General features: G+C 39.8%; 1 protein-coding gene across 6 annotated transcripts in view; it reads left to right on the top strand.

Moving 5' to 3' along the window:
• Nucleotides 1-21,866, top strand: part of LOC138740383 (rho guanine nucleotide exchange factor 9) — a 311,246-nt gene that overhangs the window by 232,660 nt on the left and 56,720 nt on the right. For 5 of the 6 annotated variants that reach the window (XM_069892952.1, XM_069892951.1, XM_069892950.1 and 2 more), the window contains 3 exons: nt 3,207-3,386; nt 5,709-5,941; nt 11,613-11,742. In XM_069892952.1, coding sequence (XP_069749053.1) covers nt 3,207-3,386; nt 5,709-5,941; nt 11,613-11,742 — 543 coding nt within the window. Of the gene's footprint in view, nt 1-3,206; nt 3,387-5,708; nt 5,942-7,095; nt 7,354-11,612; nt 11,743-21,866 lie in introns of those variants that run through there. The other variant, XM_069892953.1, reaches the window with a different exon arrangement.

Raw genomic sequence — 21,866 nt, 5'->3', positions numbered from 1 at the left:
TGGCCTTTTTCAAGTGATACCGAGATGAAAAGTAATGAATCAAACAGGTTACTGAATCCACTTCTTCACTTTGTGTTGGAGTAGCATTCATATTCATTCTCTTGACTTCAAGATCCTCAATGGAAAAGTTTTAAAGACCATAAATTGAGATCTGGAAATCCACATTTCCCTTTTCAAAAAAATTTGGATACTTAAACCTCAAGAAGCCCCAATCAGCTGGATAGTTAACTCCATTAACATATCACCATTGCATTGCATTTGAAACCTTATCAATTGCTGTAATTCTGTTAGCTACAAAAGTCCAACATCTTATAGTTCTATTGTTAATGTATTTAAGTAGAGAAGTACTATTGGTCCAAAAAATAGAGTCTATTAGTTCCATCTGCAACATCATGTCCATTCAACTAGCTATGCTAGCTGCGACCAATTCCATTTGAGGAGTAGTGGCTGGCTTTAAAGGAGACACACTTGCTTTAGTCATTACAAATCCACAATAATACTCATCTTGGTTATTATGCAATAACAGATAACTGACAGTTCCATAACCATCTTCACATACATCAGCAAAATAATGCAGTTGAGCTGTTGTCACTTTTCCAAATTTTCCAGGTTTGAAACATCTGTCGACTTAAAGTCTTCCAGCTTGCAAAGATCTTAATTCCAATTCAAGCATTCTTGTGCATTAGAGTCAGGTATAACATCATTCCAACTAATTCCTTTTCTACACAAATCTTGAAAGATTTTCTTAGCAATTAAGACAACTGGTGCCAGTATTCTGAAGGGATCATATATCAAACTAATTATGGAAAAGATTTTCCCTTCTCATAGTAGGTTGGTCTTTCAAGAAAATTTTGAACTTGAATACACCATTGTACTCCTAACACTCTCCCCACAGGAAGGTCGTCATATTGTAAATCCAAATCTTTTATTTCTACTGCCTTGTGTGCATCAAGTATGTTAGCCAATACAGAATGACAGTTACTTATCCATTTGGTAAGTAAAAACCCTCCTTTGGAACATATTGTTTGTCGTTTGTGGTATAGAGTGATGCATCCTCTTCTGAAGTAGCAGAAACCATGGTCATTAACATAAAAGTTACTCACGATAGTGTTTATAGGTTGAAAGCTAAATTGATTTATATTGTCTTCAGCACACTTTATAAGAGCATAATTCACACAACTTGGTGATGAAGTTGCTCCAAATAAATGCACTGTCATTCTATATTCCACTATACATTGACTGTGATCTCCATCAGGCCACCAGAGAAACCAGCCACTGACCAGGTGTTCATCTGATGCCATTTGCTCTTGACTGATTACAAGTTTCTTCTCGGCTGCCAATACCTTCTCTGCTTCTCTTGCTTCCAAGTGCCTTTCCATCAGGACAGCTTTGGTTCCATCCGTGCTCAAACTGAGCTGGCACAATTTGTCCTTAAGCTCTTGAACCTTCATCTCCTTGAAGTATCAGAAGCTGGCGAATCACAGCTGCTTGTCTTCAGCTGGTAACCTAGGCCCTTATCATCCAGCCAGGTTAGATACGAAACCTTTCCTTTGTAGAAATCCTGTCATGAAGCATTTAAGAATTCTCACAGCCTGGTAACCTGCCAATTCTCTGTTAAACGCAGACAGCCAAGAGACTACTGGCCTTACCTCCAAGGTCAAATTCACAAAGTTCTGGCTCAATTTCAAACTCTGAACATACCAATGCTTGTAGAGTTTTTCCTTTGAATTACATGGAATTTTTACATTCAGATTTCATTTTCTTAATAATAGATTTCAATCTTGTTTTGTTGACGAATGTAGAGATCAATTCTACTGACAACAATAAAGTCCTTGGTTCTTAACCTACCAAGTATTCTCTTCAAAAGTCCAAATGTTTATCTTAGTTCATTGATGTTTAACTGGTTCTCAATTCCATAAACATAATTCACCAATAGGTTTAGTTTAATGTCATTTGTTAATGTAGATACAATTTCAAACTGTGTTGAATTTTATATTTGATAAAATATGATTTCTTCAGTTGTAGAAACATATAAACATATTTGATCTGCTAATAATTGCAATTCATTGAAATTACTTGATAGCTTGAGATCAACAAAACATTATTGAAACATTTTCTTACCAACCATAAAATAAGACTTCTTGGTTGATCCACATTGAAAAAACCCACCCCTATGCCTGTCTCAGAATCTCAAAACTGCCACAATCTATGACCTTCACAGAATACAGCAAAAATTCAAAACAAGCAGTACCGTAAATATACTAATATCTGTACAGTAATTCTACCCTTTTAGCCCGTACAGTGCCCTTTCACCTCAGCTTTCTTCTCGTCTAACCACCTATTACCCCTTACCTGTTAGCCCGTACTCCTTCCCGCACCCCTTCCTCCCTTCTCTCCTCTCCTCCCCCCACTTTTTCTTCAGTCACCTGCCTGCTTTTTGCTCATACCTTGATGAGGGGCTCAGGTTACCCTTTCCTTTCTATAGATGCTGTGTGACTTGCTGAGTTTCACTTAACCCATATGTCTGTTTCTGTGCTCTACAACAGGTCTTGCAGTGTCGATGGAAGGTAAATATCTTTTCCTCCTATGGATCCTGCAAGGCCTATTGAGTTCCTCGAGCAATTTTGTGTTTTGACTATAATCACAACATCGGCAGACTTTTGTGTTTTGTCACATCTTACGTGCCAAATCATTTTGAAAATGATATGATTGAATGAACTGTCTCAAGGTAATTAATCATTCTATCCTTAAGTTACTATATCCTTATAGTAATATTTCTCAATGGCAGTTAGGCTTGTTCATTAATAATTGTCTTATTTCTTTTATCATACTTTCTCATGCAGTTGGGTAATACATGGCATTTTTCAGCCAAGTGGAAAGGTACCTGAAAAGAGAAAACTTTTTAGATGTTAACCTAGATGGAAATAATTCAGTTCTATATTTTTCTCATTTTCTATGTAATTATTTCCTTTATTTATTTTGGTTATGTTGATTTATTTGAGCCAGTATTTATGAGATTTGATTATTTTGTCTTTTGCCCATGTATGTTATTCAGATGTTTATATAGTAAGAAAAAAAAGTACATGGATGGAAGGACATTTGGTTCAGAAGAGAATGATGGGCTTAGCACTAATTTATTATTATTCTAATATTTTGATTTAACTTACTACAAGTTTGAGACAAACTTTTTTTCCTATTTATTTTAGGGGTACCTCAAACAATGCAGAAAACGCAGAGACATGTTTAGTGATGAACAGCTGAAGGTCATTTTTGGAAATATTGAAGACATTTATAGATTTCAGATGAGCTTTGTCAGAGACCTGGAGAAGCAATATAACAAGGAAGATCCTCATCTGAGTGAAATTGGACCATGCTTCTTAGAACATGTAAAATATCATTTGTTAAATTTGTCATTTGGATTTTTTTTGTGCAACTGTTCTTGTCCTAGATTTTGATGTTAAGTGATTGCAATGATGGATCTTACAAAAGTTTTCAAATTTTGCAATGCTTCGGCTTATTATTAATGGTTAAAAGTTGCTGGCTGTTATTTTAATGGAAACTTATTTTAATGGCCTTAATTAATATATTTTTAAAAATTAAATTTAGACATACAGCATGTTAACAGGCCATTTTGGCCCACCCGTCCATCCTGCCCAATTTACACCCAATGAACCTACACCCCTGGTACGTTTCGAACAGTGGGAGGAAACCGGAGCCCTCAAGGAAAACACACGCAGACACGGGGAGAACGTACAAATTCCTTCAGACAGCGTGGGATTTGAATCTCCGTCCCAGTTACTGGCACTGGAAAGGCATGTTGTTAACCGCTAAGCCAACCGTGTGGCCAAAGGAATGTCAAATTCATTAGAAATAGTGCACCTCATTATTTTGGCCAAAATATTTAATCATATTAACATTGCTTTTTCTAAACAACATTCATGGCATTATTGCTCCAATTTATTTTGTTTATTAAAAATTATTCTGCTACTTATAACACAAAAAATATTGTTATTACCAAACAGCATGATGGGTCCCATCCCATAGCCACAAGGACAGGATTTTCAATTGGAGCTATCCATTTGATACATATTGATTCCTTTTCAAAGTTTACATACTTTGATCATGTTACATACTCAAGAATGGTGAGATTTCCATGATTTTAAAAAAAAATCTCATAACTTTTCAAGTCAGTCAAGTGCATTCCTGAAACTTTGTCCATTCCCTTTGTTATTGATAGCCAGGTTAGTAGAATAATAATAGATTCAAACACAATGCAGAGGGAAATCATTTTGTCTCCATAAATATGCCTGTGTTGCATAGAGATGAATGTTCACTGAATGATTTGAATGTCTGTAAAGAAGTAGATACAGTCTGTTTTTCATCAATTGAGATACATGGAAATTGAATGGAAAATCTTACAACAGCCATCAAGTGATCCTTTATGTTTGTTACCAGATGATTATTTGCAATCAAGTACAAAAATAGAAAATGTGCAATTACTTAACGATCTTTAACATCAATGGGAGGAATAGTTGTAGAGTATAAGTAATGTTGTAAAATCTCCCTTGGCACTTCACACAGTGGATTGATAACAATGTCTTAAATTGATAGTTGTCCATAAAGTTTTAAGGGGCATCAAAGGGGAAGAGAAATGGAAAGATTCAGGGAGTGAGTTTCAGAGCTTCTGGCCTCAGCTAAAATATTGTCTGAATTAAAATCTAAAATGCTCAGGAATCCAGGATTGATGGAGGATGATGCTAAGAATGAATATCACAGAGGGTGTGTCGCTGTACTTGGTATGTTGAAAGAAGTGAGTGAGTGTATTCTTTATTTGTTTGTAAGCTGTGGTAAATTAGTACCATTATCAGTTGGTACAGCTGTAGATTATCAGGAATTGGATGTGGCATAATGGGTATTAAAAGAGTGGATAAGAATTTCTAAATTGAAATGTTACCTCATCAGAAGCTAATGAAAGCAAGTGAAGGATAAATTGGCCAAGTTTAGAGCACAAGTACCTGGCGTTTGTGTGAAGATTTTAGCAGGGAAGGAAAGTTGTGGAAATAGCCATCATTCACAGCAAGTTTCTTAGAAAGAACACTATGCTCTTTTACTTTGTGCAAATGAATAACTTGTAATTATTTAAATAACATCTTTCATAACTTCAGGTAATTATAAAATCTTCATGCCCAATTAAGCCGTTTGAAGTGCAAACATTGTTGTAGAAGTGACTATGGTTACAAGGTTAGTGTTGGGAGGAACAGACATGAAGAACTTTGCAACTCTGTTTCAAAATAGTGCCATGGAACCTTTTACATCCAGATGAGAGAACCTTGCTTCAACATTTCATTCCAAAGTCAGCTCTTCCACAGCATTCTCGCACCTGTGAGTGTGGTCTGTCAGTCTGGGTTCTTAGCTCTGCTCTCTGGAATAGGACTTTAATTGACAATATTTTAATTGAAGCAAGAGTACAGCTACTGAGTCTTGCTTAACACCATCACATCCAAAGGAGTGATGGGGAAATATTCTAATTTTTGTTGGTGCAGATCACAGATCAGACATAAAGGATCCAGAATATTTTTGGATTTATTCTGATCACAGCCTCGTCCTCATTAGTGCCAATTACTAAATTATTATTCTGTCAGCTTAAAAACCTAATTATCTTCATTTTTCTGCCTATCTCATATAAACATGTTATACTTTGTTTACAGCAAGATGGATTTTGGATCTATTCAGAATACTGTAACAATCATCTAGACGCTTGCATGGAGCTCTCCAAGCTAATGAAGGATGGCAGGTATCAGCATTTTTTTGAGGCTTGTCGCCTCCTCCAGCAAATGATTGACATTGCCATCGATGGTTTTCTCCTCACTCCAGTGCAGAAGATCTGCAAGTACCCATTACAGCTCGCAGAACTACTCAAGTATACAGCATTAGAACATAGGTAAGAACTGGACAGCAAATGTTTCCTGCCCAATTTCATTTCCTTGGGAAGATCACAGCAACATAATCTTAAAGGGAGATGTTTCAGGTGCAAAATGGCAAGTGTACCTCACCCCACAAGAGATAGGTCCTTATGAATAAAATTGAAGGAAAAATTGGTACTTGCATGCATGCAAATGATCAAGAAACACATATTAGAAAGAAAGATTGGGAAACTGTTTCCATTATCCAAATGCATGCCCCTTCCAAAATGATTTTGACTCCTGAACTGCATGATAAAATTTAGACTTTGCTCCAATTTACCAAAGGTTTGCCTCGAGAAATGCTTGAGGTTTTTGCATCCAAATGAGCAATGAATGCTTTTGCCCATGAATGTGCCTAATTCTCTCAGCTTCTCATATCTCCTGAAAAGGAACACTGATAAACCTTTGAGGCCTTTTTCATTATTCTGAGTTTTAAAGGGAACCACTCAAGTGGGAAGTCAATGCATTGTTGCACTTGTGATCACAAGTGTTGATTTAAAAATTGGATAAAATGTTAAATCTATATGCTTGTGTTTCTCAGAAATAAGGACAAGGTTGATAACTTTAACCATCAAATAGGAAAAAATAAACAGCAAGCACTTTGTTCTATGATCTGTTGCCTCTTTTGCTAGTCTATTTTTTGTGCAGTTTTGAACCTAGTTCATTCTCCCAGTTTAAAACTTTTGACATGAAACTTTTAACTATGAAATACATTAAGACACAGCAATTATTCTGGTTCAAAAAGCAGGCTCTTGCTTGATATTGCAGACAAGTGGTATTCAGATTAGGGCTCCAGCTGCTTCTTATAAACCAGTAGAGTTATTGCAATAGCTGTCATCTTGACTTAAAAGTTAATGGCTAATTAACTCTAGTAATCTGAGCTGTCAGTATTCAATTTTGAATGATGCTTTGTAGCTCCAAACTATTTTTGGTCTGAATTGCTTGGCCACATTTTGAAGTGGACAAGGGATCAACATTTGGCATTTAAAGTGTGTTTTATCTTGGATGAGAATGAATAAATACTTAAATTGGCAATCAATATGGACTCCTAAATACAATGTTTAATTTCAAGATTCAATTTATTATCATAGTAATAAAACAGTGTCCTATGACATGAAATTCTTGTTTGCAGACAGATTCACCATTGGCAGAAATTGCCTGCGTCCCTTACAGTCAGGGAAAGAGAAGCAAAAGAGAATCCCCCCAGAGTCACCGAGTGTCTGTAGATTCGCCTCCAGCGCTTCCGCAGCCACCCAGAGTCCAATCCAAACTATTGGCAACCCGAGCTCCAGATCTGAACCTCCAACATGGTCAGGAACCCTTCCAATGTACATTTCCCCTATCTCGTTCTTGGTGTCTCAGTGAAATAAAGTGTTCTTTAGTATTGAAAGCTTCCTGTTTGCTAGCTTTTTTTTGTCATGTTCAGCAGTGGACATGAAGGGCCAACATCAACAAGGTGGGATTTCATCAAGGTTGAAAAGAGTAGGTGATCAGATCTAGCTGAAGTTTAAATACCTTGGGATAAAGCAGTGATGAGAAAGATTGCATTATTTTAAGAATTCTGGGGAGAAAATGAATACATATGCTCAAATACTTGCAACCTGAGAGAGGAAAGAAAAGGGAACCATATAAATTCATGGAGATGGAGCAAAGTTACTTTTTGGAAGCTGCCTATGTAGCACACAGATGAGCTTTTCACAGTTCTCTGCACATGTGTGTTGTTATAACAATTCAATTCAATTAATGTTCATCAACAAACATTGGAGATGATAAGGATTGCATTTAAGGTTATTGAATGTTTGCTTATTTTCCATTTTGCTCCCTATTTTATTTTTACCATTTTCTTTCTTTCCTCACTTTTGTTCTTTATTTCACTTGTTGGCTTATTTCTTGAAATGCATTATTTTCCTTCTTTCTGCTTCTTTATTTTAAGTTTTTTTAGGTGTTATCTTTACGTCTGACACCACTTTCCTTGTAGTTTTCTTTTTCAAAGTAAGTAAAGAATGTATTTATGAATATTCCACAGTTGCCTCTTCCATAAGTCATCTTTGCTGACATTCAGCACCTGTTCTATTTTCCAAAGTTCTTAACGTTATCCCATTCCCTGTCATTCATATCTGATCATCAGCTCTCCCCTTGCCTTTATTCATTTCTTCTTTAGATCAGGAATCAAGTCATTTTAGAGATAAAAGAAACTCCAGATGCTGGAACCCAGAGTTAAAACAATCTGCTGGAGGAACTTCAGTGGGTTGGGCAGCATCAGTAGAAAATGAATTTTTGATATTTCAGGTTGCAATTCTTGTTCAGGACCTGAAATGTCAACAATTCTTTTTCTCCCACAGAGTGGCTTGACCTGCTGAGTTCCTCCAGCCAATTGTTTCTTGATCAAGTCATGGTAAAAATGAGTCGTCAGACTCAAATTAGAATGAAATGTTATCATGGGCATTTCAAGTAAGATGAGAACTAAAACAATACGGAGGTTTTTTTCATTTTGCCAGCATTAATAATCCTGAAATGCTTTATAAAAAAAAAAAATTATATGTCAAAAGACATTAGCTGTAGAGATTGCTTGCTTAAGAACTTTTCGGTGAGTATCTGAGATGTGTTGACCAAGTCTGATCTTGACAAATAGAATGATTATTCTCAGAATTGTTTGGTTGTTGGATGGGTTCACTTTCATGGATAGTTCTTCAGGATTGAGGATGACTTGCTTCAACTCTGGTTTGATGGATTCTTAGATAGCTGATGAGATCATTGTGAGGCAGGAGATGCCCAATAAGCAGGCAGGTGGGTGGTTTGAGAGATTGTATGCTTCTGCCACATAACTAATGCATTTCTCTATGCTTCAACACATCAGAAATTCTGAATGCCAGGTTAAAAGCACCAAGACCAAGGTTAGAGCACAACTGTTGTCCTCATTCTTTTTTGGGTCATCATGTGAAGAACAGAGAGCACGGACTAAGACAGAGAATCTGGAATAATTTTAATCCAGTCTGTAATTTAGCACTGTACTGGATAGTACACATGCTGAATGGACCATTAGGAAAGATCACCTGCTCAATATAACAATGCAGCTAAAACAAGAATTATTTATGTGTGCAACAAAGGACCTGTGTCATTTGAAACATCATTAAGAAGAGCCCACGTCACTGACAAAAATCACCCAACCCCAACCAACCAATTTTCCCTTGCAACTGCTGCAACCGTGTCTGCCTGTCCCGCATCGGACTTGTCAGCCACAAACGAGCCTGCAGCTGACGTGGACTTTTACCCCCTCCATAAATCTTCGTCCGCGAAGCCAAGCCAAAGAGAAGAGAGAAAGATGGAAAGGGCGCAGAAAAGATTCATAAGGATTTTATTGTGACTGGTGGGCTTGAATGATAGGAAGAGGCTGGATAGGCTCGGACTTTACTCTTGAAGAATAGGAGGCTAAAAGAAATAGAGGTTTATAAAATCATGAGGGATATTGATCATTATAGATTAGGAGTAAAAATCTAGATTTAAAGTGAGAGGAGAAAAATTTCAGAGACCTGAATCTTCATTGCAGAGGATGATGGGTGTATGGAATGAGCTGAAATGATCGGATGGGGACAATTAGATAAAAAGACAATTGGACAGAGATATGCATATGAAAAGCTGAGAGCAATACAGGCCAAACATAGAGAAATAAGACTAGTTTGGTCAACATGGACAAGCTGAGCTGTTTACATGCTTTGGAACTCCATGACCTCGTGTTTCATTCCCACATGGAACAGTAATGTGAAAGTCTAGGGTGATGCTTGTACGATTTTTGTGAATTAAATACTGAAACTCATGGATAGTCATTTTTCAGAAAAAAACATGATGATAAGGAGTTTATTGTCATTTACATTGTTGTATGTACATATGCACCAAAAGTTTCACTTGCTGCAGCCAAAGAGATATAATGTAAAAAAAATACAATTACAATATTGTACATTAAATTCAATTTTAAAAGATAATACATCCAAAAGATAGATAGATAATAAATTTTCACAGTTCCCATAATGCCAGGAAACAGTGCCATTATAATAAAGCAATAGATAGGTTTTTTTGTGGTATCAGAGTATTTTATGATTAGAGTGGAAAGGGAAGGTTCAAGAACACGATATTGTTGGGGGGAAAAAAACTGTTCTTTAACATAGTCTTCAGGCTTCTGTATCTCTATTAATTAACGGAAAAGCTCATGACCTAGATCGTTGGTGCTATTTTTTTCGTGGACCTCATATTTTCCCTCAGGGACACTTGCCTATGCAGAATCTTTGCTTATTAAATACTTGAGTTTTCTCTCTGAGTTAGTGATCCAATCAGGAAGAGAAAAATAATCTTCAGGCAAGCTGAACATCACTTGCTTTCAATAATCAGACTCGCCTTTCGACATTTTTGTCTCAACACTTCACCCACACACAGTTTTCAAAAATGTCTTCTGTTTTAAATCTCAGCATTCTTGATCATAGCTTAAAATTTCTTTAAAGAACAATGAAGAATTTTTCTTTCAAATGATATTTTGATGTTGGTTAACTTCTCGTCACATCACGCGAGGGATGCTAGCCAAGGTCCTCCTTGTTATGGGGATGCTTTTCCCTGTTCATTTCAGGTAATGCAGATCCAATTTCAGCTCGTAGATGGCATGATTTATGCCCGACAAGATTGTGGTTCTCCCTTAGAAGAACATTTTGCAGGTGTGATCTTTTGTCCTGAATTACCTCTTCTTAGAAGTTTCCAAATCCAGAATAACTTTTTGCTGTGACATCTTATCTGTTGTGAACTGGAATGAAGTTATTTAATGCAAGACAATCAGACTTGAGTCACTTCCCCTCATCAGCTTGATCTGCTCTTATTTAAAACCTGATCTCAGACTGGAAAGCCTAGTTCCTTTTGATTTTTTAAATCCGGTTTGTCTATGGTAGAGAAATTAGATTTTTCTAAGTGCCATGTCATGAAAAAATGTCCTCATTGTGGACTGAAACATACTACCTACCATCTACAAGTTATTCTGGTTGGAATTTTGACTGGGCACATTTTCAAGATGGCCTGTGTATCTCAGCTATTGCATAGTGTTGCTTTTGGAATATTGTGAGGAAAATTAAGGTGAATGTCCAAGGAGTGACTATTGTTGTTAATCCCTGGACATCTAGGACCTTGTACTCTTTGGAGATAGTCAGAACACCCACATCATTCATCATCACTCTCTCCTGTCCATCCCCTAAATCTCCACATCCACTTATCTCTTCATGATATCCTCCAAACACTGATATGTCTTTTGATAGAAATCTAACACGATCCTAACATCTACTGCTGTTTCGTGGTCCCCTACTAGATTGCTGACTACCCCTGACACCCTCCAGGCCATGATCCTGACTGTCATCACCAAGGTTGGCTTCTGATTGCCGCCATGACACTCTCACACCACAGTCACTTACTTGATCACAAACTCTACTTCAGGCCACAATCCAGTCTATGACTGCCAACCCTCACACAGCTGAATCCACTTGCAACTTTTTCAAACTGGTTATTCCAGGTCATAAGAATGGCTCCATTTGCTAAAAAGTCTCTACAACGTCCCATCTGGTTCTTTTGTTGTATTGTTTCAGCAAGAGATATCCATGCCATTTTTTAATTCTGTTCCAGTGACTATAGATATGTTGCTGCAGCTTTGGCAGTCATGAGGAATGTGACTCAACAAATCAATGAGCGCAAAAGAAGATTGGAAAATATTGACAAGATGGCTCAATGGCAAGCTTCAGTCCTTGATTGGGAGGTAGGTCTTTCATCAAGATGTGATAATTATGTTAATATTCTAATTTTAGGTTCCATTCTAAGGTTTGGCCTAACACTTTACCATAGTATTTTATATGATGTAATATTAAAAATTAAATTGAAATAATCACAGTCACACATCATTTTTTATTAAATTACGACAGTGTATTTACAAAAATTCAGGCTTTGTAATGGAGCTGATCTCAAAGAATATTGTAGTTGTAATTACAATAATACATTCTTTAAATACTTGCTTTCTGGACCTATTCTTTCTTCTTCCGCAAACCATGGATAATTCTTGCAATCAAGTGAGAAAATCTCAAGAAAAGATTTGTTCAATTATGCAATTTTTTTTCCTTCCTCTTGTTCAGACCACACAATTTTCTCTTTCATTGATACAATTCTTATTTTGTCTGTTCTCATCTCTGAATCCTTTTTCCTACCTATTTAAAAATAAATAATGAGGTTAAATTTTGTTTATATAATTAATGTATATACACAGAAAATGAAACTAACTTGAAATAAAATAAATCTCTTCTTCTTTTGGTATTGCCACACAATAGGGTTGGTAAGATGCTAACACTGGCAACAGAAGTGGCACACCTCTGGAGACCACAATAGGCCCTAAGTTTGGCATTGCCTTCAGAGAAGAGGTTCCACACCGAAGAGTGATTTATAAATGTTATTATTAAATTATTTACCTGCTTCAGAAAAATTGGATGAGTACTCAATTATAAGTATATTTTGCTTGGATGTATCATTACAGGGTTTTCTGCCGAAGAGAATAGCTTTATTTTTTTTATCATAGGGTATTGAGTTAATGATTCTGCCCTAGCATGACCTTGGTGTTACTGTAAAATAAAGTTCCAGGTTAATAAAATTTTAAAAGTCAGTGCCACTCAATTTCATTGAAGTAGGGATAAGAACTTTGGCAGTCATCCCGGAGTTTTGAAATATTATTAGAAACGTTCCAGCATTTTTATAAATCATTGTGACTGTCCCAGATGGCTGGAAGATTCAGAGCCATCTTACAATTAGTTACAAAACTTGTCAATTGTTTTTTTAATAGATGTGCTACTGATAGGAACAGGACCTTGTTCTGCACAAATGTGCTGATTATCTCATCCACCTTGATTTTTATTTTAACATCTCCTTTCTGAAGATTTGTTGACTCATCACCGGAGTACAAGTTCCACAGATGCTAATTACCTCCTGGTACCTTTCCATTCATGTACATGTCATGATAATAAGTATTGGAAGGCAATCACAAGCCCCTTTCACACTTGCAAGTGATTCCCAGGAATTAACAGCCAATCAGTCTTTAAAATGTCGAGCGTGAAAGCAAATTCAGCTCAACGCCGTCGTCAGATGACATCATCTCATGCTGGGGATTGACGGCCTCGACCCCAAGTGCAATCCCAAGCATCTGTGGGCACTGGCGTTGCAATCAGGCTAGTGTAGAATGGGTAATTGCATTGTGGGATTGAAATGACCCAAGTTTTGCATGAGAGCAGGAATGTGAAGGAAGAAAAGATTTAAATGAAGGTATAAACTTTGCCATGGGAAGGTTGCAGCAGGAGAGAGAGATGAAATAAATTGCAATAAATAGCAGGAATGGACAATTTTTAAAAAGCATGGGAAAGGGGTTACAGTTTCACCCAACCACGAGTGCAGAATGCACTAATTTTGTTGCTGGTCCAGTTGTCAACAAGTCAATGTTCTAAGATAGAACCTGGAACCTATCTGGCTAATGTTCTTTCAGACCAGGCTAATTGGAGTTCATTGATTGTCAGGGACTTAAGTAAATGATGCCTTTGGGATCTCATTTCTATTTTTCATTACCAAGGATCATATTAATATTAGATTTTAATATAATTCATTGTTGCCTATTGTGAGAAATTGAACAAAAAAAATCACTTCTGCACATCTTTTGAGATTCTGACAAAAATGTTTAAGATGAAGTAAAATGTTCATCTGGTGTAGAAGGAAATTTATCGTGCATCTCACCACAGAATAGGTGACTTGAAATGCTGATGTTGGAAGTTTGAAAATTGGAAGTATTTAGCTTATCATAATTATCAGAAAACACGTTGTCAATATTGCTCTGCAATGGAGAGTTATTAAATAGTATATCATTACACCATTCACTACCATGGAATAGCAATACCAGAAGCAAGTATGATTATTCTTGCTGCCTTAGTTTTGGGCTATCATACAGTTAGGCAAATGGTCATGTCTCTTATTGGCCACCAAGACACCAAAGCAAATACTTAAGCTTGTAGGCCAAAGGGGCTGTTCCTATTGTGAGATGATTGAATTAAGAGGAAAAATTACAGGCTTTTTTTTCCTTTAACTTGAACTGAGGGAGTTGATTATATATATATAAAAATTGAAAATGACATTTATTTATTAAGTCACAGGATATATATCTAATTATTGAAAATGAGTTGAGTAAATAGTAATGTACATTTTTTTTATTTTGTGAAATGATGCAAGGTTTCTGTGTTAAGTTAAGAGATTTGTATGAAGAATTTACAAGATGATTTCATCAAATTAAAATTCATTTTACAAAGGCTATATATTTCATGTTAGTTTTTTTTTAAAGGAACTTGCCATTTAACCATATTTAGCTTTTTGGTTATTTTTTAAAAACATCTTTAGAGAACAGCCTTCAAAAGGTGTCAAAATTGTATCATAAAGATTAAAAAATAAAATCCACTTGTATTGCCTTTTGATAAATGCAGAGCTGACATGATTGCCATGGGAACAGTTAAGCCTGTTACCAAGATCACGTTGTTTTCTCAGTATCCCTGAGGGGAAAAGAGATGACCTTTATGATGTAAATGGTGAACTGCGGCGGCCTCGGCCCCGGTCCGGGCAGTATGGACCGACCTAGGAGGGGAGGCAGGCCCCTCCAGCCCGGGTAAGAAACCTGCATAGGAGAAGGCCACTCCGATATAAAACCTACGACCCAAGGACCTCGCTGCCACGTCCCAGCTTGCTTGGCCACGGCACACGAACCATGGGTGTAAAGGGTGGGGCCAGTACTGCGCGCACTGCACTCCACCTAAAAGCTCCTTTGCGCAGGCCCGAGGACAGGTCCACGTCCTCCCCCTCAACGTCCTCCCCCTCCACGTCCTCCCCCTCCACGTCCTCCCCCTCCACGTCCTCCCCCTCAAAAGATGCTCACAAACTCAAGCTAGCATGCTGGAACATCAGAACCATGCTAGACAAGACTGACAGCCACCGACCTGAACGTCGGTCTGCCCTCATTGCACATGAACTCCTCAGACTTGACATCGACATAGCCGCTCTCAGTGAAGTCCGCCTGGCAGATGTAGGCAGCCTCCAAGAACGCGGCGCGGGCTACACACTCTACTGGTCTGGCAAGCCTTCGGATGAACGACGCCTATCTGGTGTAGGCTTCATGGTCAAGAGCTTCATTGCCTCCAAACTCGAAAACCTTCCGACAGGCCTCTCGGACCGAATCATGTCCATGCGACTCCCACTTCAAAACAAGCGTCACATCACCCTCATCAGTGTCTATGCTCCAACCCTCCAGGCGGAACCAGCAGAAAAGAACAAGTTCTACACCGACCTGCGCAACCTCATCCAACGTACCCCTACAGCCGACAAGGTTGTCATCCTTGGCGACTTCAACGCTCGTGTCGGCAAAGACTCAGAAACCTGGCCAGGAATCCTGGGCAAGCATGGCGTCGGCAAGTGCAACGACAATGGGCGCCTCCTGTTGGAGCTCTGCGCAGAACAGCGGCTTGTCATTACAAACACCCTTTTTCAGCAGAGGGACAGCCTTAAGACCACCTGGATGCATCCCCGATCCAAACACTGGCACCTCCTGGACTACATCCTGGTGCGAGAAAGTGACAAACAAGATGTGCTCCACACCAGGGTCATGCCTAGCGCGGAATGCCACACTGACCACCGGCTGGTTCGCTGCAAGCTCAACCTTCACTTCAAGCCAAGCCCAGGAACAAGAAAGCCCCCAGAAAGAGGTTCAATGTTGGAAAACTGCAGTCAGACGAAGCGAGAGGAAACTTCCAGGCAAACCTCAAAGCAAAGCTCGACGTTGCAACCCGCCTCACGGACCCGTCCCCTGAAACCCTCTGGGATCAGTTGAAGACTACCATACTGCAATCCACTGAAGAGGTACTGGGCTTCTCCTCCAGGAAAAACAAGGACTGGTTTGACGAAAACAGCCAGGAAATCCAGGAGCTGCTGGCAAAGAAGCGAGCTGCCCACCAGGCTCACCTTACAAAGCCGTCCTGTCCAGAGAAGAAACAAGCCTTCCGTCGCGCATGCAGCCATCTTCAGCGCAAACTCCGGGAGATCCAAAATGAGTGGTGGACTAGCCTCGCCAAACGAACACAGCTCAGCGCGGACATTGGCGACTTCAGGGGTTTCTACGAGGCTCTAAAGGCTGTGTACGGCCCCTCACCCCAAGTCCAAAGCCCGCTGCGCAGCTCAGACGGCAAAGTCCTCCTCAGCGACAAGATCTCCATCCTCAACCGATGGTCAGAACACTTCCAATCTCTTTTCAGTACCAACCGCTCAGTCCAAGATTCCGCCCTGCTCCAGCTCCCTCAACAGCCCCTAAGGCTAGAGCTGGATGAGGTTCCCACCCTGGATGAGACATATAAGGCAATCGAACAACTGAAAAGTGGCAAAGCAGCAGGTATGGATGGAATCCCCCCAGAAGTCTGGAAGGCTGGCGGCAAAACTCTGCATGCCAAACTGCATGAGTTTTTCAAGCTTTGTTGGGACCAAGGTAAACTGCCTCAGGATCTTCGTGATGCCACCATCATCACCCTGTACAAAAACAAAGGCGAGAAATCAGACTGCTCAAACTACAGGGGAATCACGTTGCTCTCCATTGCAGGCAAAATCTTCGCTAGGATTCTACTAAATAGAATAATACCTAGTGTCGCTGAGAATATTCTCCCAGAATCACAGTGCGGCTTTCGCGCAAACAGAGGAACCACTGACATGGTCTTTGCCCTCAGACAGCTCCAAGAAAAGTGCAGAGAACAAAACAAAGAACTCTACATCACCTTTGTTGACCTCACCAAAGCCTTCGACACCGTGAGCAGGAAAGGGCTTTGGCAAATACTAGAGCGCATCGGATGTCCCCCAAAGTTCCTCAACATGATTATCCAACTGCACGAAAACCAACAAGGTCGGGTCAGTTACAGCAATGAGCTCTCTGAACCCTTCTCCATTAACAATGGCGTGAAGCAAGGCTGTGTTCTCGCACCAACCCTCTTTTCAATCTTCTTCAGCATGATGCTGAACCAAGCCATGAAAGACCCCAACAATGAAGACGCTGTTTACATCCGGTACCGCACGGATGGCAGTCTCTTCAATCTGAGGCGCCTGCAAGCTCACACCAAGACACAAGAGAAACTTGTCCGTGAACTACTCTTTGCAGATGATGCCGCTTTAGTTGCCCATTCAGAGCCAGCTCTTCAGCGCTTGACGTCCTGCTTTGCGGAAACTGCCAAAATGTTTGGCCTGGAAGTCAGCCTGAAGAAAACTGAGGTCCTCCATCAGCCAGCTCCCCACCATGACTACCAGCCCCCCCACATCTCCATCGGGCACACAAAACTCAAAACGGTCAACCAGTTTACCTATCTCGGCTGCACCATTTCATCAGATGCAAGGATCGACAATGAGATAGACAACAGACTCGCCAAGGCAAATAGCGCCTTTGGAAGACTACACAAAAGAGTCTGGAAAAACAACCAACTGAAAAACCTCACAAAGATAAGCGTATACAGAGCCGTTGTCATACCCACACTCCTGTTCGGCTCCGAATCATGGGTCCTCTACCGGCACCACCTACGGCTCCTAGAACGCTTCCACCAGCGTTGTCTCCGCTCCATCCTCAACATCCATTGGAGCGCTCACACCCCTAACGTCGAGGTACTCGAGATGGCAGAGGTCGACAGCATCGAGTCCACGCTGCTGAAGATCCAGCTGCGCTGGATGGGTCACGTCTCCAGAATGGAGGACCATCGCCTTCCCAAGATCGTATTATATGGCGAGCTCTCCACTGGCCACCGTGACAGAGGTGCACCAAAGAAAAGGTACAAGGACTGCCTAAAGAAATCTCTTGGTGCCTGCCACATTGACCACCGCCAGTGGGCTGATAACGCCTCAAACCGTGCATCTTGGCGCCTCACAGTTTGGCGGGCAGCAGCCTCCTTTGAAGAAGACCGCAGAGCCCACCTCACTGACAAAAGGCAAAGGAGGAAAAACCCAACACCCAACCCCAACCAACCAATTTTCCCTTGCAACCGCTGCAATCGTGTCTGCCTGTCCCGCATCGGACTGGTCAGCCACAAACGAGCCTGCAGCTGACGTGGACTTTTTACCCCCTCCATAAATCTTCGTCCGCGAAGCCAAGCCAAAGAAAAAGAGAAGAGAGCTCCAATCTCCTGATAAACAGAAACCCTCTGTATCCAACACAAAAGGATTTCATGTTTTTCTCAATGGTGTTAGCACCTTAATGTCATTGTAACTCAAAAACCTCAGTTTTATGTTAACTGCTATTATCGGCTTAAAATTAATGGCCCAACAGTTAGAATAACTGATCAATTTAGCCCATTTGTTGAGATAGCAATGCAACAAAATTAATTGAACTAAGCCGCTAAAAGTAATGCACCCATAAAAGATATATTTGTTGTTCTTTAATATAAGTTTTGTAATCAAAGCCAACACTTGCCTCTAAGGAACATTTCACCGGTGAATCTGCAGGGATGAGCTACTACATCCAGTACTCCTGTAGTGCCCTCTCCTACATTGGAAAAACTGGACGCAGATTGGAGGATTGTTCTGTTAAGAACCTTCACTCTGTTCGCTGAAATAGCAGGGACCTCCGAGTGGCCAAACATTTCACTTCTGCACCCCATTCCCACACCATCATGTCTATTCATGGCCTCATGCACTGCCAATCTGAGGTCACTTGCAAATTGGAGAAACAACATCTAATATAGGCACTCTCCAACAAGATAGCATTAACATCTACTTCTTCAGTTTCAGTTAGGTCCCTCTCCCGTCTTTCTTTCCCCATCTCTCTTGTCTCCTTTTCTCTAGCTCACACCCCTATCCCTCTCCATTCAGAGAGCTTTCCCCTCCCCATCACTTCTCAGTTTATTTCTCTTCTGCCCTCCCATTCATCTCCACCTATAATCTTTTCCTGCTAGCCTGTGCTCCTCCCCCACCCCTTCTTTCCTCCTCCTCCCAGCATTTTATTCAGACACTTGCCTGCTTTTTGCTCATACCTTGACAAAGGGCTCAGGCCCAAAACATTGGTTATCTACCTTTGCTTCCTGTGAACACTGAGTTCCTGCAGCACTTTTGTGTATTAAACGACAACGACAGTGTTTGCAGGCTTTCTTATTTAACTCCATTTCCCCTCCCCTTCGGAAACCCAACATCAGCCTATCTCCCCCACCTTGCTCTTCACCTGGACCCACTTTTTGCCATCTCCCCCTAAATCAGCCCTTCCTTTCACTGCTTTATACTGGCTTTCTTTGCTTGGGACTCAAGTCCTGATGCATGAAGTTCTGAAATGTGGACTAACTCTTTCCCACCAAAGATGTGACCTGTCCCATTGAGTTACTCCAACAGTTTTTTCCCCCCCTCAGCTGGGAATTTTAGTTGCAAAGACTAATTTTATTTTTAGTCATTCTTTTATTTTTCTTTGTCTTAATTTCACACAAAAAAAGAGCCTGCTTGAAAATCATTGCCTTGGTGTTATTTATTTGACAGTTCTTATTTAAATTGTGACCCTGTTTCTCCAGCAATAACTATCAAATTATCAAATGCAACATCAAACACAGGGGGTGGGGAAGATTCACAATTGCTACATATGTGGGATAATTGGCCACTTTCTCATTTCTGAAAGGAGGTTTTGTGCACAAGGAGAAATAAGAGTGTGCAATAAATTACTGGGAGGCAGTATGAATAGACAATTAGAAAGATATGCATAGATGAGGTAAGATTTTTAAATCTACCACACTAACCCTCAGTGGATAATTCTAGTCTCTAACTGATTACTGAATCATTTCAGCATTTTTGTCTGCTTGGTAGATTTCCATGCAATGCTTCATCAGGTCTATTTGAACAACCAAACTTCAGTTGCTATAGATGTATTTTTTAAAGTTACACTGCACGGTTAGCATAGAGCAGCACGGTCAGTGTAGCAGTTAGCGCCACTCTATTACAGCTCCAATGATCCGTATTTGAATACAGCACTCACCATAAGGAGTTTGGAATTTCTCCCTGTGACTTCCGTGGGTTTCTTCTGGGTGCTCTGTTTTCCTCCCACTCTTCAAAAGGTATGGGATTTGTAGGTAAATTTATGTATTTGGGCACCACAGATCATGGGCCAGACTCCATGGTACTGTATCTCTAAATCAAAACAATTTAAAAAGTAAATTAAAATATAAAGTAATAATAAATCTGTCTGTTTAGAATTATGTCCAACCTTTTCCTCAATAAATTTAAATAAAGTTTTTATACAGCTGTCAGGCATCTCAGCTAACTCTGTTGAAGGACAATTATGTTTACAAACCCACACTCAGAGATTTTTGTGTGTTGATCTGTGTAATATGTCACTCTTAAACTTGAAATCTTATGATCTGGTATTGATGCCATTGCTCAGGTTGAGATGTGATCAGGCCAGATGGAAGATGCAAATTACATTCAACTGATTTAAGCGAGGCAAGTTCCAGAGTGAAAATGAGTTGAAGATAGGGTGAAACAGTTGGAACCAATGAACCAGTGTTGGATGATTTATTGGCCTCAGCAATGATTCTAAACTAGTGGTTTTCACCCTTTCTCTTTCCACTCATATACCACTTTAAGTAATTCCTTTGCCATCGATGCTCTGTGGGTCGTAAGGAATTGGTTAAAGTGGTATGTGAGCGGGAAGGGAAGGTTGAGAATCACTGCTCTAGACCCGTTGTGACTGAAATATTTTCCTTGAGAAAAATTGTCATTGGCCTATTTCCTTTGGAGTTATGAAACTGTGCACATAATGAGTCAATTAGGTACGATTAAAACAGTGTTTATCAAACTTTTTCTTTCCATTCACATATTACCTTAAGCAATCCCACACTAACAACAGTGCACCTATGGGTGGAAAGAAAAAGGTTGAGATCCACTTCTCTAAACCTTACAATATCAAATTCCTCAAAACGTAAAGAAACTATTTGGAGACTTAAGTACTTGGAAAATTATGCATCCTAATTTCGAGTCAGGTGGTTTTCCATCTTTGATGATCTTTGACATCTGTAATTTCAGTTAAAATGGGTGTTGCTATGCCCAAATACTGATCTTGAATGGATTAGTGGTAGAATAGGAATGCATTGGATTACATTGGATATTGCATTCCCAGAACTTTCCTTGCAGTAAGTGCCAGAAATTTCTTAATACCAAACATTTTTTATGTACGTGTAAACTAATCTAATAAGAAATAATACCGTGACTCCAAAAAAAGTAATAAAACCCGACAAGAACTCTGAACTTTTGCTTTCAAATCTTTCCTCTTCCCAAGTACTCTAGCAAGTTAAACAAAATAGTTTACAACATTGCTGCCATGAGAACAATTGTTATTTCCTTTGCATTTTCAAGAAGATGTTTTTCATTCATCTGTGAAGAATGATTTTCCTTAGCCCCTCTTCTATCCTCCACATCATGGGAGGGGCAGTTGGTGTGGGCTGTCAGTGCTGGGGCAGTCCTCATACTGATCCCACTTCCCCGCTCTCTCCCCACAGCCTTGTATCAGTCCCCACACTGATCCCACTGCCTCGCTCTCTCCCCACAGCCCTATCTCAGTCCTCACACTGTGGGGCGGCTGGCGCAAGCTGTCCACAATCCTCCTCCTCTGCTGGTCTCAAAACTCAGTCATCTTTTATGCTTTTTTACACAACCTCTGCATTCCAGGAAGTTATTCCCAATTTCCCAGAATGCAGTTTGTGTAAAAAGATCAGAACAGGAGTAAGGACTCATTCCCATTATGTCATTTTACCTCCTCTATCCCTCGTTATTTTTACATATCACCTGCTACTGAGCTGCAGGCGATCCATAAACAATGGGCTA

This window comes from Narcine bancroftii, chromosome 8 (genome assembly GCF_036971445.1).
Source record: "Narcine bancroftii isolate sNarBan1 chromosome 8, sNarBan1.hap1, whole genome shotgun sequence".
Classification (NCBI taxonomy): domain Eukaryota; kingdom Metazoa; phylum Chordata; class Chondrichthyes; order Torpediniformes; family Narcinidae; genus Narcine; species Narcine bancroftii.
The sequence above is the reverse complement of the archived record's forward strand: the minus strand, read 5'-3'. Positions and strand labels throughout refer to the sequence as shown.